The 27994-nt window shown below is 38.6% G+C and overlaps 2 protein-coding genes across 3 annotated transcripts; one reads left to right on the forward strand and one right to left on the reverse strand.

Annotated features, from left to right (window-relative positions):
* Window positions 1-10108: 10108 nt before the first annotated feature.
* On the forward strand, window positions 10109-11390 carry LOC118435128. Its single transcript, XM_035850534.1, has 4 exons — window positions 10109-10266; window positions 10364-10650; window positions 10720-10987; window positions 11048-11390. Exons 1-4 carry the CDS (start codon window positions 10231-10233, stop codon window positions 11180-11182), a joined length of 726 nt encoding a protein of 241 aa, XP_035706427.1. The 5' UTR covers window positions 10109-10230; the 3' UTR covers window positions 11183-11390.
* Window positions 11391-11772: 382 nt separating this feature from the next.
* Window positions 11773-27887, reverse strand: LOC110846064 (RING finger protein nhl-1). Of its 2 annotated transcripts, none has more exons than XM_022092681.2 (25): window positions 27439-27887; window positions 23556-23600; window positions 22843-22939; window positions 22670-22693; window positions 22534-22599; window positions 22067-22226; window positions 21747-21825; window positions 21537-21650; window positions 21274-21328; window positions 21105-21203; window positions 20889-21005; window positions 20492-20785; window positions 20220-20252; window positions 19707-20159; window positions 16185-16833; window positions 15331-15486; window positions 15113-15168; window positions 14510-14989; window positions 13866-13918; window positions 13655-13721; window positions 13479-13542; window positions 12994-13136; window positions 12688-12922; window positions 12221-12297; window positions 11773-12126 (listed from the first exon to the last, which is right to left on the reverse strand). In XM_022092681.2, exons 1-25 carry the CDS (start codon window positions 27568-27570, stop codon window positions 11978-11980), a joined length of 3897 nt encoding a protein of 1298 aa, XP_021948373.1. In that variant the 5' UTR covers window positions 27571-27887; the 3' UTR covers window positions 11773-11977. The 2 variants fall into 2 exon arrangements, with proteins under 2 accessions (XP_021948373.1, XP_021948374.1); XM_022092682.2 differs by having other exon boundaries at window positions 16185-16815; window positions 27439-27886.
* Window positions 27888-27994: the final 107 nt, after the last annotated feature.

A 27994-nucleotide genomic window follows, 5' to 3' on the forward strand; every position in this document is an offset into this window, starting at 1 on the left:
GGAGAATAAGTGGATAGTTGAGATACATACTTATTTATAGAGAAGAAAGGAGGACAGGGAAAGTTGAAACACAAACACAAGAGAACAAAGAAGATTACTTTGTTCTTTCTAAAGTAGTCTTACATATGTACATGTGTATGTATAGTACAAGCGTATAGTGAATACAAAGTGCTAGCTGATGTGTATTATGTATTGTATATAATTTCGTGTCTCGTAAAGTAAGTTAGTGAAGAACTTATTCGAATTAGTATCACTAGACAAATGCACAAATTCTGTGATTCTCACGGTCCGCGACATATATTCGATTTCCATTTGGATTTCCGTTCGACACTGCGACACCTTCTAGACCTTTAAATTCTCCGTCGCCATTACCTGCGAGGGCATTAATGAAACATCACGTGAATTTGGTTCACTTTGATCTCATCATCCATGTATTTACAAATGATGAATTGGTTGAGCAACGTACATAAAATTTTCACATAAAATTTTCTAGATATTTACCGTAAGATCCAAATGACAGGATAGTAAACGTAATGCGACGTAAAATGAAAAGTAATGTTTGCTATTATAAATATTATATAATAGAATTATATATTTCACCTAGTTTAATATGCGTAACGAAACGGATGTACCGAAGGCTACTAACTATTAACTTATTGTAATTTTAATTGTGAAACGGGATATGCGATTCTAAATAACTTTATTTGTCCCTTGAATTTGCACATCTGAACTAATTAGGATGTCAAATAAATCATTGTATCCAATATATTATATTCAAATAAATTTGTTAACATTGTTCATGTGTGCATACAAAGCAACGTCAAAGTCTTAATTTTCATAAAAATAATATTTCATATACTGTTGCTCCACCTAGAGTCAGTTGAAGGAATCTGTCAATACATGGCATCATCGAAAATGTGCGGGATCTCATTTGCCGTTCTTAAATCAACAACAGCAGTTGTCTTTTTCTTGTTCTTGTAATAATTTTCTAAACTTATTCGCAATATTTCCGCAAATAACCTACTATGCATAATTTTCATTGTTGTGAGTGTTTAGATTTAATTGTGTCGTGTCGGGGCATCACATCCTTCAATAACAATGCTTGTAGAGGTCACAAAGTTTGTATACCCTGTTTTTGAGTCATGTACATTGATTGGATATTCCAAGGAATTCAACAATCTTGTCCAGTTTGTGGATCCTTTGGGATGCCCAATCAATGGAAAACATGATCGTTTTAGCGCCCCCCCCCCTCCGCTTGGTGGCGGGATGAATGATGTGGATTAAATGTTTACTCAATTTCGGCCTGTCTTTGAATTTATGAACCAATCTTTTAATTAATCAACTACTAATTTAATCCTATTTTCATTATTTCTTGCAAGACATTTCAATCTACTATATGTGCTCTGCTTGCTTCCCTATGGATCCCCCGTCAGTCGGGTCCGAACATAAACAAATTCCCAAGTGGTTGTTCACCCAGGATCTGGGTAATGCTAAGAACTGACGTTAAAATTATGATGAGAGTCAATAAAGTCAAAGTCAATAAAATATTTTTTTACGGAATACAAAAATTAACTAATTACTTTAAGTTTACAATGTACAATGTTCTGATACTGATTTGATTATGATCAAACCCGAAAATTAATCTTAACAAGTTGCGACGAGATATATCCGTATCACGAGAATTATCATAAAACAAAGTAATTAACTAACTACGTTCCACTATAGGAAGGACATATTCAGGAAGGACAAACTTATTACGGATCAGTTCAAACTGTACTCTCAACTAAAGTGATATATTTTCTGAAAACTAGAACATCCTCTAATTAGGCAACCCTCCTAAATTTAAAGTCGGACAAGAAGAATTAATTAGTATTGATGAACAACAATTACAAACTTATACATAAAGTTCAACGATGTTTCCACACATAGGTATTATTTGCGTCGTCGTCATCTTCTGGTTTTCTTCACATATATAGCTCATTATTTTTGATTGAATGTTGTATAAGGTTAACTCATGGCTTTAAACATTTGCATCAAATTCAAAACTGAAATAATAGTAATAGTAAATTTGTCAAGGGCGAAATATAAGATTGTAATAAGTCTGACATTGAGATGGATGACATATGCTCAAGATTCTGAGTTCTGTGCGTTTAGAATAAAACTAATTTTATTATATTTAGTATTTCGATTTAAATTATGGATCTATAAATGAATATGTTGTTAGCCGTGTCCGAGAACTTCAGGCGGAATGGATGAATGTCACACAATGGGACTTTATAATCAACATGAATAATTTCGTTCAACATGGTTGTATCCAATGTAAGAGATGACTTGAGACGATTCTTAGGTAAAAATTACCAAGTATACATATGTAGAAATTGAAATGAAACCAGTTACCTACCGTGTATGGATTGAATGTATTGTGTTTATGCGTGATTGCATAAGAAAAATATTATTATGTATATAGTTCTACGTAATGAAAGTTTTGCGTTGAGTGATTAAAACTTATATGCACAACAAACCCTGAATTAAACAACTTTTATATACATGACATGCCTGCTAACACAAATACAAACTTTAACTAATGGCAATTTTATAGAATTACAGGTCTTCCAATCTACAAAACAATAATTGCATATACATATTTGTACAGGCATACATAAATAGTACACAATAGATGTATCGGCATTTCTAGGCGCCTTTTATTCGTTCACAAGTACAAATTCACATAGAAAATTTGTCAATACGACAAAATAAATAATTGTAACAATTATTGTTACTAGAGTTGATGAAAGCATGTATCAATTGTATTTCATGCATATGTAGTAATCTAAAATGAAATAATTATTTCTATGTAATACAAAAATTCCTTTAAAATCATTTGAATACACTACAACGTTTACCTAATTCAAGAACAAAAGTTATTCTATAGATGTTGCTGTTGTAAAACTAATCGCCAACAGCATATAAATACTCAATGATGACCTGCACGTTTAATCTTAACATGAATTGCCCAACTCTCCACTTATCAATATTTCTTTTGATGCCTTGAACTCTCAAACTATTTTCAACGTTGGCTACACTCATTTAGAAATAATTATCCGGGTTTTCCATTTCGTCAAAATGTATACTTATTGTTGCTTGAACTCTTCCAGAAAAGATAAAGCCTATGTCGCCCTCGCCCTGTTGATTGCAAGACGTTACAGAATTGTTACATCTTCTTCGTTGGATGAAGACTCATTATCGTCAACATAGCTTATTCTTATTTCTTTTCTTCGTCTTCATAATTTTTCGTAGCTTTCATAGTTTTCATACCTATTGAGAAAAACGAATCCAATCTGCGTCATATATTTTTTCCGATCTTGTGGTTTTCCATGGTATGCGACCCACACATAAATTTGCTCATTCCTTTCCAAAGCTCGAATTAGAAAAAAAAGTTGTAAATATTTAACTTTCCAGCTACTTGTAATAAATAAAAAAATAAGTCATGGTTCAATCTCGTACATTAAATTACTACATCAAACACGAGCAGAGGAGGAGACGACGCCACCTGTAAATCAGCAAATGAACCACATCATCAGTCTCTGATTTGCGGTGCAAAATTGATGAAGAATGAAGAGAAACTGACCAATTACAATATTCAACAAGATTCAATAATCCATCTACTATTAAGACTCAAAGGCGGGATTCTCGTAACCCAGCACCATGAGGGGGTCCCATTTGACGTCATTTTGACAAGAGTGATACCAGGTGGAGATGAAATTGATTTTGCTTCGTTCTACACGGGACAACTTTTGACTGACACAGCAATCAACGCCGCAGCACAGCAAATCTTGAATGATGGAAATGTTGATCATCGGCTTCGATGTTACCTTCCTGTGGGAGCGATGGCAATTTTCGGGGTTGATGAGAATACAGACTCACTTCCTGCCAATCTCAACATTCAACGAAGCCAGCTATTCAATGTCCAACACTACAACAATCATTGGATTCTGCATCATGTTGATTTTGAGAACAAGAAAATGCGAGTGTTTGATAGCCTACAAGGTAGTATTCCCAACATCAAAATTCAGCAACATCAAAATCAATTGGCGAAGATGTTCCAAAGACGCTATAGAATTGAGACGAATACATGGAAATACTGCCGACCAACTAACGTTCCCCAGCAAATAGACTCCTATTCCTGTGGAGACTTCTGTTTGGCTTACATGCAAGAACTACTAAGAGGAGAATTAGGAACAATTGGTAGCCTTAACCCGCATGAAGTTCCTAAACGGCGTCCTAACATTGCTATGGGACTCCTCAGGAATGATGTCAACGGGCGAGCAATGTTGGATGCAACTCCAACTGCAACTCCAGAAAACAGAACAAATAGTATGCTAGCAATATTCCACAGACGACAACAACTCCGTTCTGCACAAAATTCTCTGAAAATCCTCATAGACGAAAACAACGGGGATATAATACTTCAAAACTCAAGTGATTTAAGGGATGCTCTGGAAGCAACGATTAGAAACATCAGTACATCTGTAACAAATCTCCCACCTGGACAATACTATATACAAAGCGGACAATCCGGGTAAGTACCAGGTAGTGACAAACAGCACTCGGAAGTCTAACAATGCTGTATCAGAAATTCTAGAATAGCACATACCGAAACCGGATCCGGGTTAACTCAAGAATCAAAACGTTTGAAACTAGTGGACGATACGGATACATCCGGTCCCGTTAAACCCCGTGATTCTATAAAAGGACATACCCACACAATGCCAGATGGAAGCAGATGGAAATCTCGGGGATCGAAAAATCAATGGGACCGATTGTGCATAAACAAGAACTGCCCACGGCTAGCTCAAAAAGGCCATGAATGCGCTAGTTGTGAAAATGGGAGGTAATGTTAATTATACTTGCACATATTACTAAATCTTCCGAACAAAGTACAATTTTATGCACAAATGTCTAGAGTACCGATAACATTAACCCATCCACGCAATAAAGAAGAAGGATTCGAATATGAAGACAAAGGAATTCGATGGAGAGCTAGAGCCAATCATAAGTATGACAAACTATGCTCAACTAAGGATTGTCACAATTTAGCTGAGAGCAAATCTGGTACATGCAGATCATGTCAAACTGGAAGGTAATACAAAATGATCGTAGTATTAAGTTTAACAAAAAATGAAAAAAATGTTCTTACAACAGAAAAGGGAGGAAGCATCCGATAAATCAACAAGATGGTGCCGAACATACAGATCAAGATGGTATCAGGTGGAGATGTCATCATTCGATTGAGCCTAGCACAGACAGAGTTAAGCTTAACTTTCGGCGAATATGTGTTTCTGAAGAGTGCAATAATCTTGAATCAGACTTCAATATGTGTTGGACGCACCTAAGAATTTGGTAAAAAAAATATTGGTCACATTGCCACCGTTTCCATAGCAATTCCTTTCAATTCCTTTTTCAATCATAGCGGAATTGGATTCCAACCCAACGGAGAGAGTATGATTTACATCATGATATGGTCAAATCTTGACAATGTTCCAGCAGGCGTGGTATGTCTTTTCACCTCAATCATGGAACTCTCAAAAGCTGCAGAATGTCATGTGCAGCAACAGGGGTGTACAGATAAGTAATAGTTGTTTTTAAATTAACAAGTATTGAGGGTTAAGTTTAACATGAGTTTTTAGCCCGAGCCAGGGCTTATGTACCCGTTATGTCTGTCTGTCTGTCCGTCCGTCCGTCTGTCTTCGCGATAACTCTCTTCAAACTCAACCGATCGACTTGAAATTTTTACCACATCTATATCTACCCAAAAGACAAATCAAGTTCGAAGATGAGCCGAATCGGTCAAGTGGTTGGCCGGTGGGGGCCATATGGGTGGTGGGGTTATTATGCATCAAATTTTCAAAATTGTTGTAGAAAGCTGAAATTTGGTAAATATGTAACTAATGGCTTCTAATGAAAAGATATGAAGTGAATTTGCGAAAATTTTTATCTGGAGGGACCCTATGGGGTCACTCAAACTGATTTTTCAAAATCGTCCAATTAAGCTGAAATTTGGTATGGAAGTCGATAGCAGCTTATAATGGGAGTTTATGATGTACAATTTTGAAAATTTTGACCCAGAGGAACCCGGTGGGGTGACCCATACTGATTTTGCAAAATCACTCAATTAAGCTGAATTTTGGCGTAAAGATTGGTAAACAAATTCTAGTTGTACCCACCCTGGCTCGGGCTAAGCAAAGCTGCACTGTAGGTTTTTTTTATGTAATCATGTAATATTTTATTCAATAAAACAACATAAATATTATGTAAAACAGCACTTAATGGTTGACTTGGGGAGTAGTGGAAAAACCCGATGTTGGTGGGTTGGGAAAACCATTACTTGATCCAGATAGGTCTCTGAGATCACCATTTGGCCCCTTACAAGATTTTTTGAAATGATTTGATACATTATTTAAAACATAAAATAACTCTTCTAATCCGCGAGAATCTGGAATTGCACCCATAATTGATGCTGCATTTCCACGCTGCACTGCCATACTTATCCTCTGAATCAGAAATTGAGTTGACATTGGATGACCAGTGTTGGATTTGATCCTTCTCCCCACCTCCTTCACGAACTTCAAACCCTCCGTCCCCCACACTCCAGATGTTTCGACCGCCACAGGAACAAAGATATAGGTTTTTTTGAGTTCAGTGTAATATGTGTGTTTTTTTGTTTGTGCAAGTGTTGCTGCTGCGCCAGCATGTGTTTGAGTTTGGGAAATGTAAGAGGGGGCAAATGTGTCTATGCATGTAAAGTCCCAAATCAATGACCTGCCCTGTTTATATGGGATTAAGGTTAATCCATCTGGTCTTTTACCGTCTGTTCTGCAACAACCTAGTGGTTCCCTAATAGATGGAATATCTGCGGAAATTAATGCTCTCTTTATGATATCGTTTGCATGTGTATGTCGAGGGTGTCTACCAGCACTTTTTTTACAAGAAAGCCCATGCAAGCCTAATTCATCAATTTGTGCACCACAAACACATTTATGAGGGAAGCATAATTTTAAACCTAATCGTAAACCAATTGCAATCCTAAAAGTATTATCATCTAAGAGTGTGCCTAAATTTCTAGATGGCAATGCTTGCAACCATGCACCTGACTCTTTTGAACGGGAAGCTGAAATTCTAGCGGTATTTATTGCAGTGCTGGATGATTCCAAAATATGTGTAGAAACCCTGTTAAAAATTGGAATTTCCCAGGATGACTGAATTGAATTAATTGTGTTACAAGGAACTTCACTACAACTGATTGATTTCCACAAATCCTGAGCCTCGGTCACAAATGAATCAGACAGTGCAGTGACATATGAGGGCAAAATAGTAGAAACGAGATCTGAAGTGGCAAAGGAAGATACAAGGAAACATGGAGTTGCTGAAGTTTTCGATTGTCTAATTCCTAGACCACCTAGTTTGATTGGTAATGCAATCTCTTCTAAGGAAAGTGGACTAATTTCGCAATTTGTAATTTGTTCTAAGGCATTATGAAGTAATGAATCGAATTCTTCTAGCAAATGTGGTGATTTAAAAATTGGCGATGCTCTCAAAAGATAAATTAAACGAGGTATAGCTAATGAATGTTTCAAAAGATAAAAAGCGATATGATTGGGAATGGTGTTTAATCGACCTGTCATGTTAGAAAATGCATCTATCTTTTTGCGGAAAACGTGTTCAATGGACTCCAATGTTAATGGTGCACCTAAAAGTTCGGCATTATCAGGTGTTATGCTTGAAATACCTGGCGCAACTAACTGAAAGGACTTAACAATTGATTGTCTATTGTTCTGGGGACCTAATATTGAAACCTCACATTTGTCGAAATTGAGTTCTAAACCTACATCATCTGCACATGACATAATATGCTTGAAATCATCTAAAACTGTATTGGGATTTCCGCCTAATGTACCATCGTCCAAGTACCACATATTAAATTCTGATTCTAACTTTGAAATGACTGGGTGTAAGATCAAACAAAACAGGGGTGGACCTAAAGGATCGCCTTGTTGGACGCCTCTACACGAATCAAGGAGAGAAGAATTCCAAATAAGACTAGATGTGAACTTATAGCATTGTTTTATATATGGATACAAGGATGGCACCATTTCATGAACCGATGAAAGTAATTTGCCTCTATCTACCATGTTGAATGCATTCTTGAAATCTATTTTGAGGAAAGCCGTGGGTGATGTATGTGGAAAGGAAAAGAATCTGCGTGCAGCATGTGCTCCTGTTTCAGCGCCATTTTTAACATTGAAGCCTAGTTGAATTGGACTAAAATGATTCTCAAAGACATGGTTCATAACCTTGACACTTACTTTAGAAACCAATCGACGATAAGTGCAACCTACTGCTATTGGTCTAATTCCGCCTGATTTCTTTCTAAGAGCTGTTAAACTAGCACCATAAATGAAAGGGCAAATTTCTAATGGGACCTTGCCTGCCAACATAAAATTACCTAGATTTGTTAGTGATTGTACTAACTGTGCCCCTATTTCCCCTGTATGCTCTGAAATTAAATCTTTCAAAATTTGTGGGCGTAATGCATCTAGACCACCAGCTGAGCCACATGGAAAGGAAAATATTGCTGATTTGATCTGTTCCTGTGTTGCAAGATAAGGTTCAATGTTACTCTCATCTAATTCGGCAAAATTATCTAAGGATTGTGATGGGTGTTTTTCCAAAAGTGTAACCAAAGTTTCTGAAGAATTAGGGGCAATAGTATCGTCGGATGTTAAAAGCCTAATTGCACCTTGAATATTGCCCTCAGAAACTTTAGATATAACTTTTGGTCCTATATCACTGTGAAAATTACCCAAATTGGTATGAACATATTTTTGGATGAAAGGGAAAGAAGGAAGTCTTGGTAGGTATTACTGTTCAAAGATTGAAAACCTACAGTGCAGCTTTGCTTAGCCCGAGCCAGGGTGGGTACAACTAGAATTTGTTTACCAATCTTTACGCCAAAATTCAGCTTAATTGAGTGATTTTGCAAAATCAGTATGGGTCACCCCACCGGGTTCCTCTGGGTCAAAATTTTCAAAATTGTACATCATAAACTCCCATTATAAGCTGCTATCGACTTCCATACCAAATTTCAGCTTAATTGGACGATTTTGAAAAATCAGTTTGAGTGACCCCATAGGGTCCCTCCAGATAAAAATTTTCGCAAATTCACTTCATATCTTTTCATTAGAAGCCATTAGTTACATATTTACCAAATTTCAGCTTTCTACAACAATTTTGAAAATTTGATGCATAATAACCCCACCACCCATATGGCCCCCACCGGCCAACCACTTGACCGATTCGGCTCATCTTCGAACTTGATTTGTCTTTTGGGTAGATATAGATGTGGTAAAAATTTCAAGTCGATCGGTTGAGTTTGAAGAGAGTTATCGCGAAGACAGACGGACGGACGGACAGACAGACAGACATAACGGGTACATAAGCCCTGGCTCGGGCTAAAAATGGATAAATTATTCCTAATTTTACTATTCAAACTCTGACCATTCTTAATATTCAGTTTTGATTCACATTGCAATGAAATATATGGAAAGGTCAAAAGTAGGTGCCATGCTTCTGGTGTATTTTCTGTTATGCATTTATCTATAACTGATTTTAAAACTTGAGCTACTGAGATTCTACAAGCTTTTGGACATTGTTTTAGAGTCGGACAATTTTTCCTAAGAGATGAGATTATAGACTGAAAGTCAAACGAAGGGACAGAAACCTGATCTGATTTTAATTGAATACCTATATAATGATATTTTGATGCACCATTCGGTTCCGTTCTGAGCCTACTCGATTTTACCCCAGGAAATTCGACTTTAACTAATTTACCTATTTCTGCATTAATTAAAGGTTTGAAAATGCCAAGTGAGCCTTGCCTATATGCTTCATGCAGTATCTCCTTCTGAACGACTCATTTAACATGAGTTTAATTTGCCTAGGTATTTAACAAGGGCAGGGTGGACACCAGACATTTCAAACCTCGTCCAATTGTGCTTGTGTCCAGATGCAAAGAAGCATCATTTCAAGTTTTACGCGAGAAGCCAACTAGGAGGAGGAATTTCAACCATTGTTCGACCTGCTGAAAATTCATTGACAAGAGATGATAAACTCTTTATTGACGATTCAATTAGGTCAAACTTAAAATACCTTCCAATACCAACGTTGTTCAAAATGGATCAAATGGAGTTTTGGAAGAATGATAATAGCGTACGTTATGAAACATTTACAATATTAAGTGTTAAAGTTATAGTATGGAAATGCAAGTGTATAAAGTATATCCCCAAAACGGCACAAATTTTTATAGTTTCAGGCATTCATGAAAGATAAACGCACAATGCCCAAAAATAAGATCCTTGCGATACTACAGGATATAGATAACACGATAATAAATGTAGCCTGGCAAGATGAAAGGGAGGACGACGATTATGACACCGAGGATGACTATGCTACCAATGACGAAAGCACGATTTACTTCATGCCGTGGTCAAACCTTGATGATATTCCAGCCGATGTCGTGTGTCTTTATACCTCAAGTTATGATATATTGACAGCTGCCAACAGGCATGTGTCAGATGAAGCTTGCACGGATAGGTAACAAATTGAATAATTACGTAGACATACAAAATTTTATTATACATATATAATATGTATGATTTGCAGATTTCTAAAATGGGCAGGGTGGACACCGGGTATCAGCAATGTCATAAGTTTGTGCCAATGTCCTTATGGAAAAAGGAATAACTTCAAGTGTTTCGCGAGATCTATGTTGGGCGGTGGCATTTCTACGTTTACCCGGAGCAAGGAAGATATTCTGACACGAAAAGATAAAAATATCGTTATTCAGGCTATACTTGATAATCTCGAGTATCTACCCAATCCAACCCTGTATAAAATGTCAAACATTGAAATTTGGAAGAAAGACGAAAACGTAATTACATCAAACATTATTATAAAATTAAAGGACAAAAATTAATTCATGTTTTTATAGTTCCAAAATGTATGGAAGGATATCAAGAATAGAATTGGCGAGTTTCGAAGCATCCTACGGAACATTCAAGAAACGCTACGAACAGAGGCTTGGAAGAAAGTACAAAACGTATCGGACGATTTCAATTACGTATAGGATTAGATATTGCATTGGTGAAATATAATTAACATTTGTTGTAACATTCATAAGAACCACCATCATGGCTTATTCTGGAGTCTATGATTTAACGATATTTGCTCATTGCTCGTTGTAAATCAAAGATCTACTTATTTTATGTCTGCCATTTTATTTACTTCTTCATTAGCAGTTGATTTAAGCATGTTTTACTTTGTCAAGTTCATAAATTTGTATGATACCAACTTTTTAATTAAACAATGTTCCAAAAGCAAACAATAGAATTTAAAAATGTCTGTAACAAAATTACCGATCGTTATATTTTGACTAAGTTTATGTCACAAGTCTTCATATACTCATTATTTATTAGTAAACGAGTATTGGGCTCGTTAAAACCGGATAGAGTGAGACAGGGGCAGAGTCGAGACACAGTCATCGAGTAGTGTGTGTGGGAGTCAAAATCGCAGACACCATTGTCTATTTGCAGGGGTCCATACACCCCTTGTCTTCCAACCTGGAGCAGGTTATGTCTGACCGACGCCATGAGTGCTCTGCCACTTGTTTTGGCTTTCATCCTTCATGCCATATTTTTAAAATAAATGAGAATTAAATTTGATGAATATTCACAACAGATATCGTGAATATTTTGTATTTATTTCCAACGTTAACTGGCACAGTTGTTATAAATCTGCTATAATAGAAAATACTAATAAGTTAACTGTAGTGCTTGTAGCACAATTATAATATATAGTATTACATATAGTTCTTGCATGTTTTAAAAATATGCAAGGTTTACATTCTTTTAAATTAGTAGAATTAAAATATTTGAATACGGTGATTCTCACGGTCACAAACTAGAATATTTTTTTTTGTCGTCACCGCGACGCCTTCAATGCCTTTAAACTCGCCATTTCCAACTCCGTAAGATCCAAATGTTTTCATAAATTTCCATCCATCCGGTCCATCTGCCAAACAATAAGAAGATTATATTTATCATTCATTAGGAGGAATTAGGAGGGTCGCATAATAATAATAACAGTTCATGATGCAAACACCCACCTGGACTTAAAATTACAATACGATTATTTCCGCTATCCCCCACAACAATAACACCCGAATCATCTATGGCCAAGCCCCTTAAAGAAAACAAAATGGAGAACGTTAATAAATGACTCATGTTAAACACCAATTGTACGTGCTAAGAAATCGCAATGCACATAATTTAGGAAGGTATAAATTTGAGTAGGAAAAGAACGTTTGGCAGTTTTCATCGGTTCTCTGGTGAAGAATTCGTACATTTAATTGGGGTTGCAGGTCCCGTACGGTACGTGTATAAACTATAAACAACGTTGTACGTGGATAATTATTGTACGGTAAGTACAGTCCCATTCAACAACGATGCATGTAACAATAGAAAGAACAAAAATCAACAAAAATTGGCAAACGCTCTCTTCTAGTCGAAAATGACAGACAGCTTTCTCCCAATTATAGCGTTACGAATTCTACAGAACTTTCAGAAAAACTACCTGGGCAATTTAAACTGTCCATCTCCGGATCCCTCCTCTCCGATACAATTCAGAAAACGTCCGTTCACATCCCACACGGAAAGTCGATTGTTGTTCGTGTCAGAGACAATTACTTTATTTGTAGAAGTAACTGCGACATAATGTGGATTCTGAAGCTCCCCAACCTTTGACCCAATGGAGCCAAATCGGCCCACGAACGTCCCGTCCGATTGAAATACGGACACTCTGTGGTTTTCTTTACAGCCACAAAGATCAATTTAGTTTCCTTGCTTTCTAATTAGCCTTTGTTTAGAGGTATGCAATTACCCTTATCACACACATAAATGAAGCCTAAAGGGCACGTGGCTACCCCCCAAGGATAGTTAAACTTCCCATCTGTGCTCCCTTGGCTGCCGAACGCCCGCAAGAACCGACCAGATGGATCAAAGACTTGTATTCTATGATTATACCTAACAGAATTGACAATTTTAAGACCTTGCACGCAACCAACAACTTTGGACCAGAGTTGTTGACTGATTGACAACTTTATTAAGTGATTCATGCAAAACCCTGGGATATAAATCGAGTATTTTAAAGTGAACTCGTCAAGTAATGTAAACTCGGCAATGATTTCATCCGAGGAAAGCATTTACATATAGAAACTACGTACACTGAAAGTGTATACAGATATTTAAAGTGTAGACTTTAATGCAAACCGGTGTAGACAGGCCTGGAGTTCAACATAAACTGATTTATTCTTGCATGAATCACTTAATTAGTATTTATATATAGTTGTCTGATCCCTTTAGCACCTGTCCGAAACGATGAATTGACCGATTCTATTCACAGCCACTCCTGCCAGACAGTCAAACTCTCCTTCGGAATTGAAGAGCAAACGATTAATTTCAATGCTTTGAATGTAAATTTTAGGAAAAAAGCGCTCCAGTAATTATGAATCATAGTTCCATAATCATAGTTATGGACCCACCTTCGCAATTACCATACTGACCAAACTCCTTGATAAAACTGCCATCCTCGCCAAAAACCTGGACTCTCTGCGTTCGATAGTCAAGGAACAAAAGAGAAAGTTGAAATTCGTTAAGTATATGCATACACAAATTCTGGCCCTCGCAGATGGAGAAAGTCTTTTGACTTTGATCAGAGCCATTCATTCAACGAATAAAATATGTCAAACGAACATGATTTGAGGAGTCTGCGACCACTATTTGACCGTCTAGTCCACAAGCAATTCCTATTAAAAAAACATTTTGTGATTTGCGTCATGCATGTTGAATGGAACCCAAGAATTTATTCGTATGAATGCCTAACATTTTACGAGTATGATTTTAGCCCGAACCAGGGCTTACGTAATCATCATGTACGCCTGTCCGTCTTTCCATAACTATCGAAAGCGGTACAGATTTTGACCAAATTTTGTTCAAACATGTATCTGGGCAAAGTAACAACCGAGTTCGAAGATGGGTTTGATCAAAACAGATTTGGGTAAGTGGATAGGTCACATAAGTGGGTGGGGTATCATGCACTAAAATTTCAAAAACAGTGGTAGAAAGCCGGAATTTGGCATGGAGCTTATTATTGGCTTCTAGTGAAAGAATATTACTTATAAATATGAAATTGAAAAAAATTTCAACGAAAGGTATATGGAATGACCCATACCGATTTTTCAAAGTGAGGTTTATGAATTAAAGCGATAAACTTGTATGCTAATTGCTAATCACTCCTGGTTCGGGCTAAATCAAAGCCGTACTGATAGGTTTTGTTAACTGATGTGAACTGATACAAATTCTTTTACAAATAAAAATGATCATATGAATAACCTAACCTCGAGGCCACGTAAAGCATCCCGCTTCACTTCCCCTGGTTCCGAATTTCAACACCATTTTTTTCTTGTTCATGTATGGATTAGTAGAAAAGTTAAACTTTGGCAACTCTTCAACTCTGGCAACTTCGGGAGATCGCTGAGTTTGGGATGGCTGTTGGCGATCTTTCCCATATTTGTTTTTCAAATATCTCGCCCAAGAGCTTAGGCTGCTGGAACTTTCATCTGTGGATGGAACTTTATAATCCGAATCCACAGGACCTGTGGTTGATTTCCGCCGTTGGTAATTGGCGTATGAGTTTTTAGAGGTAGGACTTTCCGGCCCACCATTGTCTTCGTCCTCTTTATTGAAATCAAGTCCAGTGAGAAGGACATCGTGTGACGATTTACTACGGTTTATTTTCGCCCGTCGGTCCTTCAGATTACTCAGTCTACTTGCTTTACTAGACTCGTTTTCGTTGTTGTTGGAAGGAGGAGAGGTTTCTAAAGGGAGGAGGAGAACACAAAGTATGGTTAATTGCTCGGTAAAACACTTACTTTTGCTAAGATAGCTCCGCCTCGTTAGAGGTGCGCTGGACGTGGATGAAGATGTAGGATTAGACGAACCATATCTGGATGCTGATGGGGTGGGGTGGTCGTCCGCATCAAACGTGTGTCGTGACCTAATAAGTATTATATGTTATGCTCATTTTAACACTAATTGCAACAAGCTATCTTCATATATGATTTCATGATAAGTATGATGTTGTGTAAATATGAGTTAGGTTAGGTGTGTGGGAGGTGTATAGTGAATTAGGAAACTGCTTATTTAATCGTAAATTAACCTGTTCAGGTACTTGGAGGCCAGTCCGGATGAATAGCGGGACGAGGAGTCCTCCGTGGTGGATGAGGGGGTGGAGTAGAGTGAGGTACCTGTCCGGCTGCGAGCCAAGGGCGTCGTGTAGTCCGAATTACCCGAGGATGTGTAGGAGCTTGGATACCTTTAATTCATTAATTACACCCACGTCATCACAATTTCTGCCTCAGTAGGTTGAGTGTGGCCAAAACAATCACCTAATTTCACCACCCAATAATTAACCACCAGTACCATACATATGTCCTGCACCACTAACATTACCGCAACTTTCACCACCAGTGCCCAGTGGGTGACTACATATATACAGAGTGCATTGTGTGTGTGCATTGTTTCGGAAAATGGATGAAATAAATCAAGCGTGTGGAATTGTATCGTAAGTATCATTTGTCTAGCATGTGCACATGTAAGTCTAGCCATGAATGCGGTTACTCGGAATTTGCCTCATTTTGTGAGGATCAAATCAACCATGGCAGTTTGTTGCTTTCGCCCACTTTCTCTCTTTCTCTCTCCACGTCGCTATTTACTGAAGGAATATGCCTCCCTTCCACATTATACTTTGTTAAAGTCAAATTGATGAATGGGAAATAAAATGACAGTCATGTACACAGTTTCGCCCACGTCCCACGAGTGCATACCTGTGCATGCGGGGGAGATTTTGTACTTGCCCGCTATTAAATAGCTGCACATCAATTGAATAATTTATGATTTCTTTAACTGGCCAAACATCTACTTATTTTGCAATTCCTTACAACGTCGTCATGATTGATATTTATTAGATCTGGTGGATTATTTTATGACAAGAAGAATTACAAGAAGAATTACCTTGAACTTCCCATGCCAGCCGTTGAGCTCGACGTCGTTGTCCCACCCGAAGAAGAGGAGGACGTTCCATAACGCGATGAGGGTGCTTCTGTTTCCCGAACGGGTGGAGATGTGACCCTGTTTCGCCTGTAAGAACTCAGAGCAGAAGAAGCTGCCGTTGTCGTCGTGGGCGACGTCGGTTCATCCGTTGGACGACGTGCAGCTCTGGACGTGTAGGAGGAGGCGGATGTGCCTGTTGAAGACGCACTCTCCCCTCGCTCCTTGTCCCGTGCGTTGGCACTCCGAGCCAATATGGGCCCAATGTCGGTTTTTTCCATTTTGCTTAAGGGTTTGACGGGCTCTGTCTTTTTGAGGACGGGTGGGGCTGGTGGGGATGAGTCTGACTCTTCCTCCTCACTCTCACTCTCACTCGACTCCTCTTCGCTAGATTCCTCCTCCTCGTCCTCCTCCTTGGACGGCTCCACTTTTTTCTCCGGAGGAGTACTGAGGTAGCGATTGGCAAACCTCGATCCTGCCGATGGCCGGCTGGTCCCATTTGTGGAACTTGTAGAGTCCTTTCTTTGAGCTGCAGCACTTCCGGCTCCAGCGGCGGCCCCTTCCGACTTGCTTAAAAGCCGATTCTTTTTTTCTTCTAGAGTAAAAAGAGCCCCTAGAAATGTATTACTAGTTTATAGAGTCGAAAAGGTGCATGCAAACAGGTACATTCATTTATTCCTCAAGAGGAGGAATAAGAGAACCCGGAAAGAAGGTTATACATATGCATAAAGAACATATATTTTCATCATCAAATTCAACATAGACCGCATACAGAGGAAATAAATAAACGCACCAGAGTGAAAATTAACGGAACTTCACAACAATGATGGATTTATACGCTTCGCGACTTTGAAAAGGTGTCCACAACCAATTATGGATGATCAATGGTTGCCTCGTGTGGTTGCAGTAGTGGTGATATCGTAACTACTATGACCAGATATATATGTGTATTTATGTATGTAGGCATAGTTATGTCGTGCAGTGCCTGTGTCTATCTATGCAGTGGTGGATGAGGTGGTGGTCGTGGTTGGTCGCTGGTATTATGGAACACGGGAAGTGATGTGAAATATCGGCGCCGCTTTCTCCGGTCCAAAGAATCTCAGAGGAGGGAAGCAGTGTGTGAAGTGTAATTTGGTTCTTCCAGGACGACGACATCCACTATCTGAACCTGTCGTCGGCATCATCACGACTCCGCTCGCCCTGCTTTCTCTTCTTCCTGCGTATCCTTTTCTTAGTCCTTTCGCCTGTCTGATCTCCCACCAGCACGACCACTAACGATGATGATGATACGACCTTTCTCTTACACATACGTACTTACATGCTGCGTGAAGTGGAGGGTAAAACATGCACGGTTTCATCATGTACAAATTGGAAGATTAATCGAATAGAAGACTTTTGCATCACTTGGCTTTTACATACATACGTACTTCACCCACGTCTAATTCTCTACACCCCACACATACATAAATATTAAACTGTTAAACATTGTGCCAGCAAATACTAGCTGATGTCGAATGAATGTATGTACGTACGTATGTATGTTGACAACGATAACAGTAGTATTACAACGCTCTTTACTCTAGTTGTAAAGTCACTATCAGTTTGTCCTCGTTGCTCTTCAGAGGAAGCTTTGAACTTTTCTTTGTTTTCAAACGGCCCAGAACGAAAGCATTACGTAGTGGATACGAGTGGATAATGCATGAAAGTGTTTACACACAAGATAGTGTATGGCAAACTACGAGAAACGCTTGATGGGAACCTTTCACATGGTTTATTCTGCAGTTTGTATATTGTTTAATATATTCCATATTTTTGGTTTAATCACTTCTAATTTCTTCGGCTACGTTAATCTCACAAACGAACTATGTGGGATTAACAGGTGCAATTTTTTAATTAACAAGATATACTGGCAACAGGATAGTGTAGACCAAAAATGGGTGGTTAAAAATCAGTGTGTGATTTAAATAAAAGAGCAAATTGAAAAGTTTGCATGCTATGTTATTAGATTTGAATCTGACTAAACACGCAGGAGAGCACCGAGAATAATCTTTCTACTACTACTGTCGTCACTGAGAGAGAATTTCGGTCCAGATTGTAATAAACTCTTGGGAAAAGAGAATGGCTCTCATACAATGGAATAGAGAGAGAGAGGGAGAGAGGGAAATGCAGTAGTTACTTGGACCATCCCGTCGTTTGGGATTTAGAAAGAAGAAAAAAGAGCTGGATGACTTCAAGTCTCGTGAAAAGAAGGATGTTGCGGAGCATTCGAGTATGTTTAGAGTAAGAATGAAAGTCATTGTTGAGGAGAGTGTACAGGTGGGAAAGGAAGAGAAAGTTTGAAATATTCCACTATTTTCTTTTCAGTAATAGTAATCATAAAATAAAGCTGTCAAGGCATTCAACGTGGAAAAAAGTCGAATGCAGTCAGTGGCCGTTATTAGTAGATTGTGGAGACGAAGGTCGGTCTCTACTCCCAGAAGATGCCAAGTACAAAGACGAAATTGTTCCAGGTTTTGAGAAGAATGGGAGGAAAACACGGGGCAAATGAGGTGCCCGATGCGATGCCTCACCATGCGATGCGATGTTCTGGGAAAGCTTTCTTCATGGGCCTAACCCATCGTCATCCTCGCCGTCTTTTACTTTGCCTTCTGTCTCAAATTTATCCTGATCCGGAGGATTTCCATACTTAAGCTAACTGCTTCATCTCATATATATGGCCAACAATCGCTGTTGCAACGCTGCCAAGCTTCTGCTCCTCCGCTTAATGTCAGTCCTCGGCTATTACGACACAGGGGTGATCGTAATTCTTTATCTCATATTAGCATGATGATGAGATGATATCTTGTATGTTTATCTCTACTGCATCATCCTGGTATATCACTTTTTGGCGAAAATACAGCTGGCATCTGATTTACATGGTCTTCTGGGATTATGCTCAATGTCACGTTGCATGATCTCATTTCATTGCATCAAAAAGTTCTATTCTGCCATCCGGTCATAAGCCAAACTGATCCATCACAGCAGTTCTACAACACTGCCACTACTGACGACATATCCGCCAGCAAATATAATAGAAGCCTGATGATAATCTCTCTCTTTCATACCAACATCAACATGAAGCCGGCAGGATGACAAAGTCCATTTCTCTCTCTCTCTCTCACTCTCTGCTATCTATGCTTTCATCGTCTTCCATATTTACTCTCCTCCTTCCATGGGCATAGGCATGCAAAAGTAACACAAATGGTAACAGGGACGGAGAAACGAGCACTAAAAAACTAGGTGAAACAAATTATACAGTATAAAAAACTTGGAGAACAACATAATGAAGGAAGAGAAGAAGCCTTCAGGATAAAATCAGGATAAAATAGATCAAGGCAAGCAAGCATACTTGAACTGGTAACAGAGACCAGAACGTCGATGAGAACTCTATGAGTTTAAAAAGCGCACATCATTTGCCAAAAGGAGGAGAAATTTGTGCCAACGAACCTGTTCCCACCGAGTTGGAGCTGGTTGCGGATTCACTGGTACTCCCAGAATCCTCAGATTCAGATCTCTTTTTTGGAAATAAACGATCAGGTGACAATTTCCGAACTCTTGATTGACTTGTCTCCTGAGCAGTTTGAGCAGCACTTTGTGAAGACGGAAGTTCTGAATGATGTTCAGCTTCCGCAGCGTGACTTAGACTTTTTGGCTCATTAGACGGCTGTCTTCGTGTTGCACTTGCAGCTTGATCTACACGACTTGCTGCTTCTTTGTTTAATTTCTTTTGCTTTGTTATCTCATCATCTTCGGAAAGTTGGCGAGATGTGCTTCTCCACGGGGCGGGTGGAGTTGGCGTGGTGGCCGTGGTCACTTTCTGCACGACAGGTGGAACAACTGGAATTGGGGCTGGTTTCTTGGGTCGCTCCGTATCAGCAATTCGTTCAATCACTTTTGTATCTTTAATAGTCGCATTATTATTTTTTTGTCATTTCGCTTGAATAAGTATTGTAACCTTACTATCGAAAAGTCTCGTAATTCCACTCATCGGTCCTTTAATAAAAAAAAATAAAATAAATGAGATTGAGAGACTGCTTTTACTTTAGACAATCACAAGGTTGCACGCTCTCGAGAAAATGTATCTTCACACAAAAAAGCAAAATCTTATCGAGAATAAGTACCAACATAAATTTGTTACACAAGGCCAATCCAAAATATGCATTAATTCCTATGTTAGACAATGCACACATTGGAAAGCAAAAGTTCGCAATCCGTTGGGAGCCTAGGCTAACCTTTGCTTGCGTCATCCGTATCCAGCACTCGTTCCCGTTCTTTAACAGGTTGTTCGAACCGGACACCGCGACCCTGAGGAGGCTCTGGCTCCTCAAAGGAGCTCTCCAAATGTCGAGTAAACCGGGATCTAAAGCGAGACTTGCGGTCTCCCCCAGTCCCATCTTCTCCATCTTGACCATACGTTCGAGGATGTCGAGGGTCACCGAACTTCCTGCCACTTCCTGACCCATAACTCCCAGAACCAGATTCATCGTCATCTTGCATGTTCCTATACTGCGTTGTAAGACGGTGGTCTGGTGGGACAAAGAAATTCATTGTATTTACGAGAAATATAAAGTATGCAAAATATGCAAAATGTATGGACATACAATTAATTTTGCTTATAGATAACCTTACCGGATTTGCTACGCATTAATGCAGACCCTTGACCAGGAGAAAGTTGGGATCCGAGTCCTGACTGGTTGGGGTTGTTGAGAAAGTTGAGAGGTTGGCTAACTGGAGGGATGTAGACATCTGCAGTCCATAACAATGTGTTATCATGACATGCATCCATAATTGCTTAGTAATATCAATACAGAGAGTTGAGAATAAATGAGGAGTGAAATGTCATGCCTGCAAAAGTTCCCAAGTCCATGGCCGATTTGTTTGGATCCACGTTCATAGAAAATTTGATTCTGCGAGCATAATCTCCCGGCTCGTATTCAAAGTTACCTTTATAATTTATATTTAATAATGATTATGTAAATCCGCAAAGTTTAATTTAAAGTTCAAAAGAAATTACGAATAAATTCCATCGTCCTCAAAAAAACATCCTTCGTATCCATAAGCTCATTGTCCTATAATTATAAATAGCAATTGGCAGTATTAAAAATCTCGTCAGCATAAAATGAAATAATTTGCAGCAACTATATAATTAAACCGTGTATACTAAATCTAAGCCATATACATAAATCGGCTAGAAAGAATTTATTGTCTAGGAGTTGGTTGTTTCAAGAGTGACAGCATGCTTAGTTTATAAACAAGCGAAAGTGAAAGTAGACGTGCCTGCCAGGTCATTTGTGTTCCATGTTCATTCACCATATACTTCTCTACTAAATCGCAGTTGGATTGGATATTTGCCACTTCCTGTTCTAAGTTTGCGCGAAATGAGCTCAGTTGCTAAATCGTAAAGAAACCCATATTAATATAAATGTTAGTTATGTATAACCGCATGTGCTTTATGTGTGCATACCCCGATTCTCGCCAACGACTCACCTTGAGTTCATTTCCCAGGTACCTTTCCACCTCATGTTTCAAGTGTTCCGCACGATCTTTCAGCGCCTTTGACAACCGTCTGAATCAAATGAGTTCAAAATTGATAAATTGTAGAATCTGGCGTCAGATGACAAAAATGGCCGTTAGTCAAAGCCGTTAGGAATGGACGGTCCATTAGTCCATTAGACAGACTAGAAGCGTGAGGCTGAAATTCCTTGGTTAGTTTGTGCATGTGGTTCTCACACTCTATTCTTTAGCTCTTCTTTCACACTCGATGTTATTTAGTGACACTCGTCAATCAACAGCCAGAAGCTCGTTACCTGTAAATGTCCTCTATTTCCTCTATCACACTTATACTGTTGGTTTGCAGATGCATCGTGTTTTTATCTATTGTGCAGATTGCGTCTTCTAGTCGATTTAAAACCCTCTTAACCTGGTTGTTAATTCTTTGTATTTCTCGTTTCAGCACATCCACATGAGCTGTCAAAAAAGATTACATGAGGATAAGGCAACACAAAGAATGCAGGCAGACTAACATTACTATTTTTGCAAACTAGATTAACGTCATTGTGCAACTCTGCAAAGAGGAATGTGTAAAAAAGAATCGACCAAAAGATCTAATTTTATGACCAGTAATGCTGAAATAAATAAGGCAAAAAATACATAGTCAACTTTCACCAATGATAACTTTTAAAAAAGTATCAGCTGGATTTTTTTTCTGGAATTGCTAGATTTAATGATCTTTTTCACAGAAACCTCCAACAGACAAACTTTGGGATACTCTTACCATCTTTGCAGTCTCCACATATTTTCTTGTCACAATGACTGCAAGTATTTAGGTATTGCTTCTCACCTACGCATTTACATACATATGAAAATATCATAGGATAAGCATAATGCAAAATTATCATTGATGTTCATACTGCAAATTTGACATCTTTCCATCACTGCTTGGTTGGTTTTGTTCGTTTTCCAGAGGAGCAGATGAAATAAAAATAGCCCAATCAGACAATGAATTATGAGTACAATAAATATTTGACCCCGCAGAACCAATCTGTGGAACTTCGTTTGAAGGTAAAAATTAATTTTTGTTCACCTTGGTTTGAAAATGGGTCTGGAAGTTCGCCAGTTAAGTCGATGTGCAATTCTAGAAATCGTTGGAGTGTCACATTGGTTGGGAATCCTGCAACACCCTATTCAAATACACAAATATCCCAGTAAAATCTATCATATCGATACGTACTTTAAGCAAATACGTGTGACACAATTGAGTCATTCATTTCTTTGCCAATTTCCAATTCGCCCACGCTACCACCCAACTTTTAATTAATCTCTGTATGTATACGTATGTATGTATGTTCGAGGTTTCAGGGTTAAATATATAAGTCTGGTGAGCCGAACTCCCGATAGTTTACATAAAATTCGCCCACGCAACGTGTGCTCATTTATTTATTTTGGCAATTTGCTCCACTTTTGCTCCCACATGGATTACATATTTACATATACATGTGCATAACTAGTAATAAGACGGTTCATCAAACATTGCATTTTGATATTTGTGCATTGAAGGCAAAAATTGCTTGCAAGTGATATTAGAAATGACTACATAGAGCTTAATGCTTATCTACGACCTCGTACATACATACAAAACGAGCTTGAAATCATCTGTCAATTACAAGTTGAAAATATTTTTATCTCATCTGGACGAATTTATAATTTCGCCCTCCACTGATTTAAAAAAACATACTGAATACATACATATGCAATGTACACACATAATAGTATTACATTCAAAAATGTATAACTTACTTGGTAGCCGACCCTGTGCTCTGCCCTGCATTCTGGACATTTTATCTTTTAAAAGGAATAAAAACTTGATGAATATATAATAATCCAGCTTTATATTTGTTTGCATGTAACATTATGGCATATATTTCTCGTTTCAATGGAATTTTTGTGTGAAATATATTAGCCCACTTATTGTCCCCACCACCAAAACGTAGCTCAAAAAGAAGAAGAATGGGCTTCAAGATTTATGCAACTATTTTGCAGTGATCACCATTCTGACTCTGAAGAAATGGGGTAATTAGGGCTGGGGTACTATTGCGTATGTACATATCACAGCTCCTCATAGCGCACACATATCATGTCTTCCATTCCATGTCTCTCTCACCAAAAGGAAGGAAGTTCCCCCTCCTTCCCACTCTCTCGAGTCATCATACTTTTTTTTGGCGAAAGGAGAATGAATGTAATGCAATATGAAGGTTTGTAGAGTGGAATTGTTACACATCAACCATTTGGAAATAATATTTCTGGAAAATGAAATGTTTTTCTAACATGTCAAGTCGAACTGAAGTTGCTCCTACAGCGATAAATCTTCTCGGAGTCCCTGCAAAAAACAAGTGTGTACTTCCTTCATCTATTATTTCTTCTAATGCCCTTATCCCACTTTCTCCTTCGCTACTAGGCCGGATTTCAGTAGGGACGACGACGAAGATGAAGGAGCAAGTCGAGATTTATCCATGACCACTTCTGTACAAAACTATCTCTGCATCATCATCATGATCTACACAGGATCCACCAACCACACAAACTATGTATGTATACATAAATCGGCTACTCTGGCCGACTCTCCATGTACGTGCTCCCCAATTCATGAAGTTTATTTTCAGAACCAACTACTGTCTATTTACAATGAATGATTACTCCTCACTCTTTGCAAACGAATATGAACAAACCGTGCAAGTTCGGTAAAAAAGCATGATTCCATGGACCAACTGCATACATCGTTCCGCTTTACTTGCCGTTTATTGTGACCTAAACTAGCTCCAGAGCTGAATAGAGGCTTTACCGTTGTATAACCCACATATTCAGCCCGCACTCACTCACTCACAGCAGCAGCACTTTCTTTTTTCTATCTCCTTCTGAAGGTCTCCGCACACACAAAAAGAAAGTGAACTGGAATTGGACTTGACGTAAATTACAAGAAAAGTAAAAAGTTGGAGAAAGTAATTGTAGTACAACGAGGAAATTTGTGTAGCTCTCCTCCACCACCATTATTACGTGACAATAAAGAACGTCGAATAGACCATAGTATTAAAAATGCAACAATCTTTGCCGTCACTCACAATGCTGCGACTGGTTGCGAGTACGAAAGTAAGCACAAACTTTTGAACTACGTCTTTTGAAATTGAATGAATTTTTACTCCCAATTCGCAATATATATTTGTGTAAGTTTCACTCTATTTCCATTTCACTGAAACTGAGAATAATGCATATTGAGTTTTTTTTCTTAAACAGCTTCACATTCAAGACGATTATGATGTGCCAGGTTGGCGTAACGAGGAAGACTCGCAGATACATGCATACAGATTCGTACACATGCAAAAGTCAGGTCATTCCACAGCCATCACCTACATATGAGACTACAACAACTGTCAGTCGTCTACATTCACGTGAAAGTTATTCCCAGAGGAGCAGCCGTCGTGTTCTGTATTTGTACAGAATTTGACATTACAGCAAATGAAAAGTTTAATAAAACACAATCTTATTCTTGGAAAACTCCTGTTGGCATTTTGTCTGGAACTTGTGAAAACTCACTCGTGTAGGGAATAGCTGTGTGGAGGGATGAAGCTCCTGTCCCTCTGGTATACTAGCGTCAGGATTAAACTAAACATTGTTACATTTATTTCGGAACATTGACTACGGCACAACAGTAACAAGTAGTATTTACTATCCATGTATTCACAGCAACGCAGTCGACCGGTAGTGCTGCATTGTCCCATTAGTGAAGCTTTAGCTGAAAAACCATTCATTCGCCTAACTATCTAATAAGCAAACAATGATGATTCCGATCCATCCTAATCCTGCAAGTGGTGAAAGGCTTTGTCTGTTGTTTGTACTCGTCACCTCATTAAATAACAGAAGAATGTCACAAAATTCTATTATAAAATTTATTGCCCACGGTGCGCACAGTTGTAGTAGTGCAGATAATAGCAATAATAATAATAAATTTGGTCTCAACTTGGTCGTTCACTCTATTTTCCTTTATCAACATGGCAGCATTACATGGCTAAGCTGCAGATTACTGTGTGCGTGTATGGGGAGGACCATACATACACGTAGTTTATCTAGCTTATAAACAAACGTGCTCTCTGGTGAGCACACAATGATATACGACAATGATGATGGGAGAAAGTTTGACAGCATACTAGCCGCGATGGAAGTCGAAAGTTGGTCTGGACGTGGACTTTTGCTGAACACGAGTAGACGGTGGAGATGCAAAGAGAATTTTGAAATCGCATAATCATCATGGACAAGTGTAAAGAACTTCCTCCTCAATTCTGAATGAGCATCACAACTAAACTGTCATCCAACTTCGACATTCATGAGTTTCTGTTCACTTTCCCATGTGTGGAGGCAGCAGCAGCAATGAATTGTATAACAGCATGTTTAGTATGGGTTGTGAATGCGAATGGTTGTCAAACTGACATAATAATTGTACGTATTTTGCAATAGGATGCTTGTTTATACATATCGCATTTGTATGTCGTAGTGGTAGTAAACTATTGTAGGTTATCTGTCGGTGGGCGTGCGAGGTTGAAATATGACATCACCATCGATTGGTCGAAACCAGGTTTACGGACATACTTTCCTTGGTTTCGTGCTTCCTTTTTACAGCAGCATCAGTACCGCAAAGGATCCAGTCAGCTTTCGGACACTGTGTGTATTTGTATGTAGAAAAACTTCCCTTATCAGGTGGCGACTTTCACACGTTGCATTTTCAAAGTTGAACAAACTTGGGTGGCATGCATGATATAAATAGTTGTCGAAGGTGCTAGCATGAGGATCACCTTCCTTGTGAGTTTGGGAAGTTAAGTTTACCCTGCAAATGGTGATTTTAGGCATGAGATATAAACCTCGTCCACCAGAAAAGAATAGAGAAAAATGTATGAGTGCTAGTTTCGGCCAGTCCTTTTTCGTGATCTACACGAAATTTACAGTGATCTTTTCCCCGTTTCTCTACACCTTTTGACATATTTAGGTTATTACACTTGACTTCTTTTTTTCTGTTGCACTTTTATGTAAGTTAAATTGTTCGGCAGGATGACAAGCAAAATGCAAATCGTCATGATGCTCCTGGCAAGAAAAGTGTTAAAACAGGATGGAAAAGGGGAAATCACAGTGATCTTCATATCGTCGGAAGCTCGGCTCCATCACAATGCATGCATTTGCCTATTTACTTATTCTGTTCGCATCCAACTCCAATTCAGCCGGTGAGGTGACGAGATACACACTCTGATATTACTACACGTAGACCAAATCTGTTGACATATTCCATACTCCTTGGCCTGAGTTCATTTGAACGTTTGCACATATTGTAGAAGTAGTCGTAGAATTCAAGAGCCAAAAGATGAAAATTCAAATGTCCAAGTCATGCTGTGTCGTCAGAAAGATGTGTCACGATGATTGGGAGAACTGCGGTGATGAGAGACGCTACACGTACATACGTATGCACTATGACATATCAATTCAAGCACGATTTAAGAGTCAATTTTTAAAATATAACGGATGAAAAGGGATAATGTGCATCTATTGTGTTGATTAATTCAATAATTCAAATTTCTCAGGAGGAGAGACGAAGTTCAAGATCAAGTTTGAAGCATTATAATTACGCATGGAGAAAACTTACTTGTTTTCGGACGTAGTCGACCAATCCTTCGAGGCATTCAACACAAAATGAATGCTGGCAAGGTAGCAGTTTTGGATTCCTATATCTATCCAAGCAAATTGCACACGTCAGCAATTGATCGAATTGATCCATGATGATGATGACCACCAAGTATTCTACGTGGTGCACTAATATAAGCGTAAATTATATCAAATTTTCTAGAAAAATGTAAAACAAAACTATTTTCACGTTTTCACTTTCACTGTGAAATTAATTAAATGGGTGCACCAGCAGCAGACGGAGACGAGAATGCAGGGATTCTGTTACGGCTAGTTAAGATTTGAACTGCGGGAGACGATACGAGGTGCAGATCTCAACGTCGAAGTAGTGAATAAGATTTCGACTAATGTTTCTCCTGCATTCTTCTTCCGAACAAGTTTTTGGGGAAACTAGACCGTACGTTCGTTGGTTCGTTCTATACTGAAATAGAATCTTGGCACAAGAACCCAAACCATCTAAATATGGATGACAAAATGCTATTTTGGGAGTATTATCGTGACGAAGAAAAATCCCGAGA

Source organism: Folsomia candida, unplaced genomic scaffold, assembly GCF_002217175.1.
Source record: "Folsomia candida strain VU population unplaced genomic scaffold, ASM221717v1 Fcan01_Sc003, whole genome shotgun sequence".
NCBI lineage: Eukaryota > Metazoa > Arthropoda > Collembola > Entomobryomorpha > Isotomidae > Folsomia > Folsomia candida.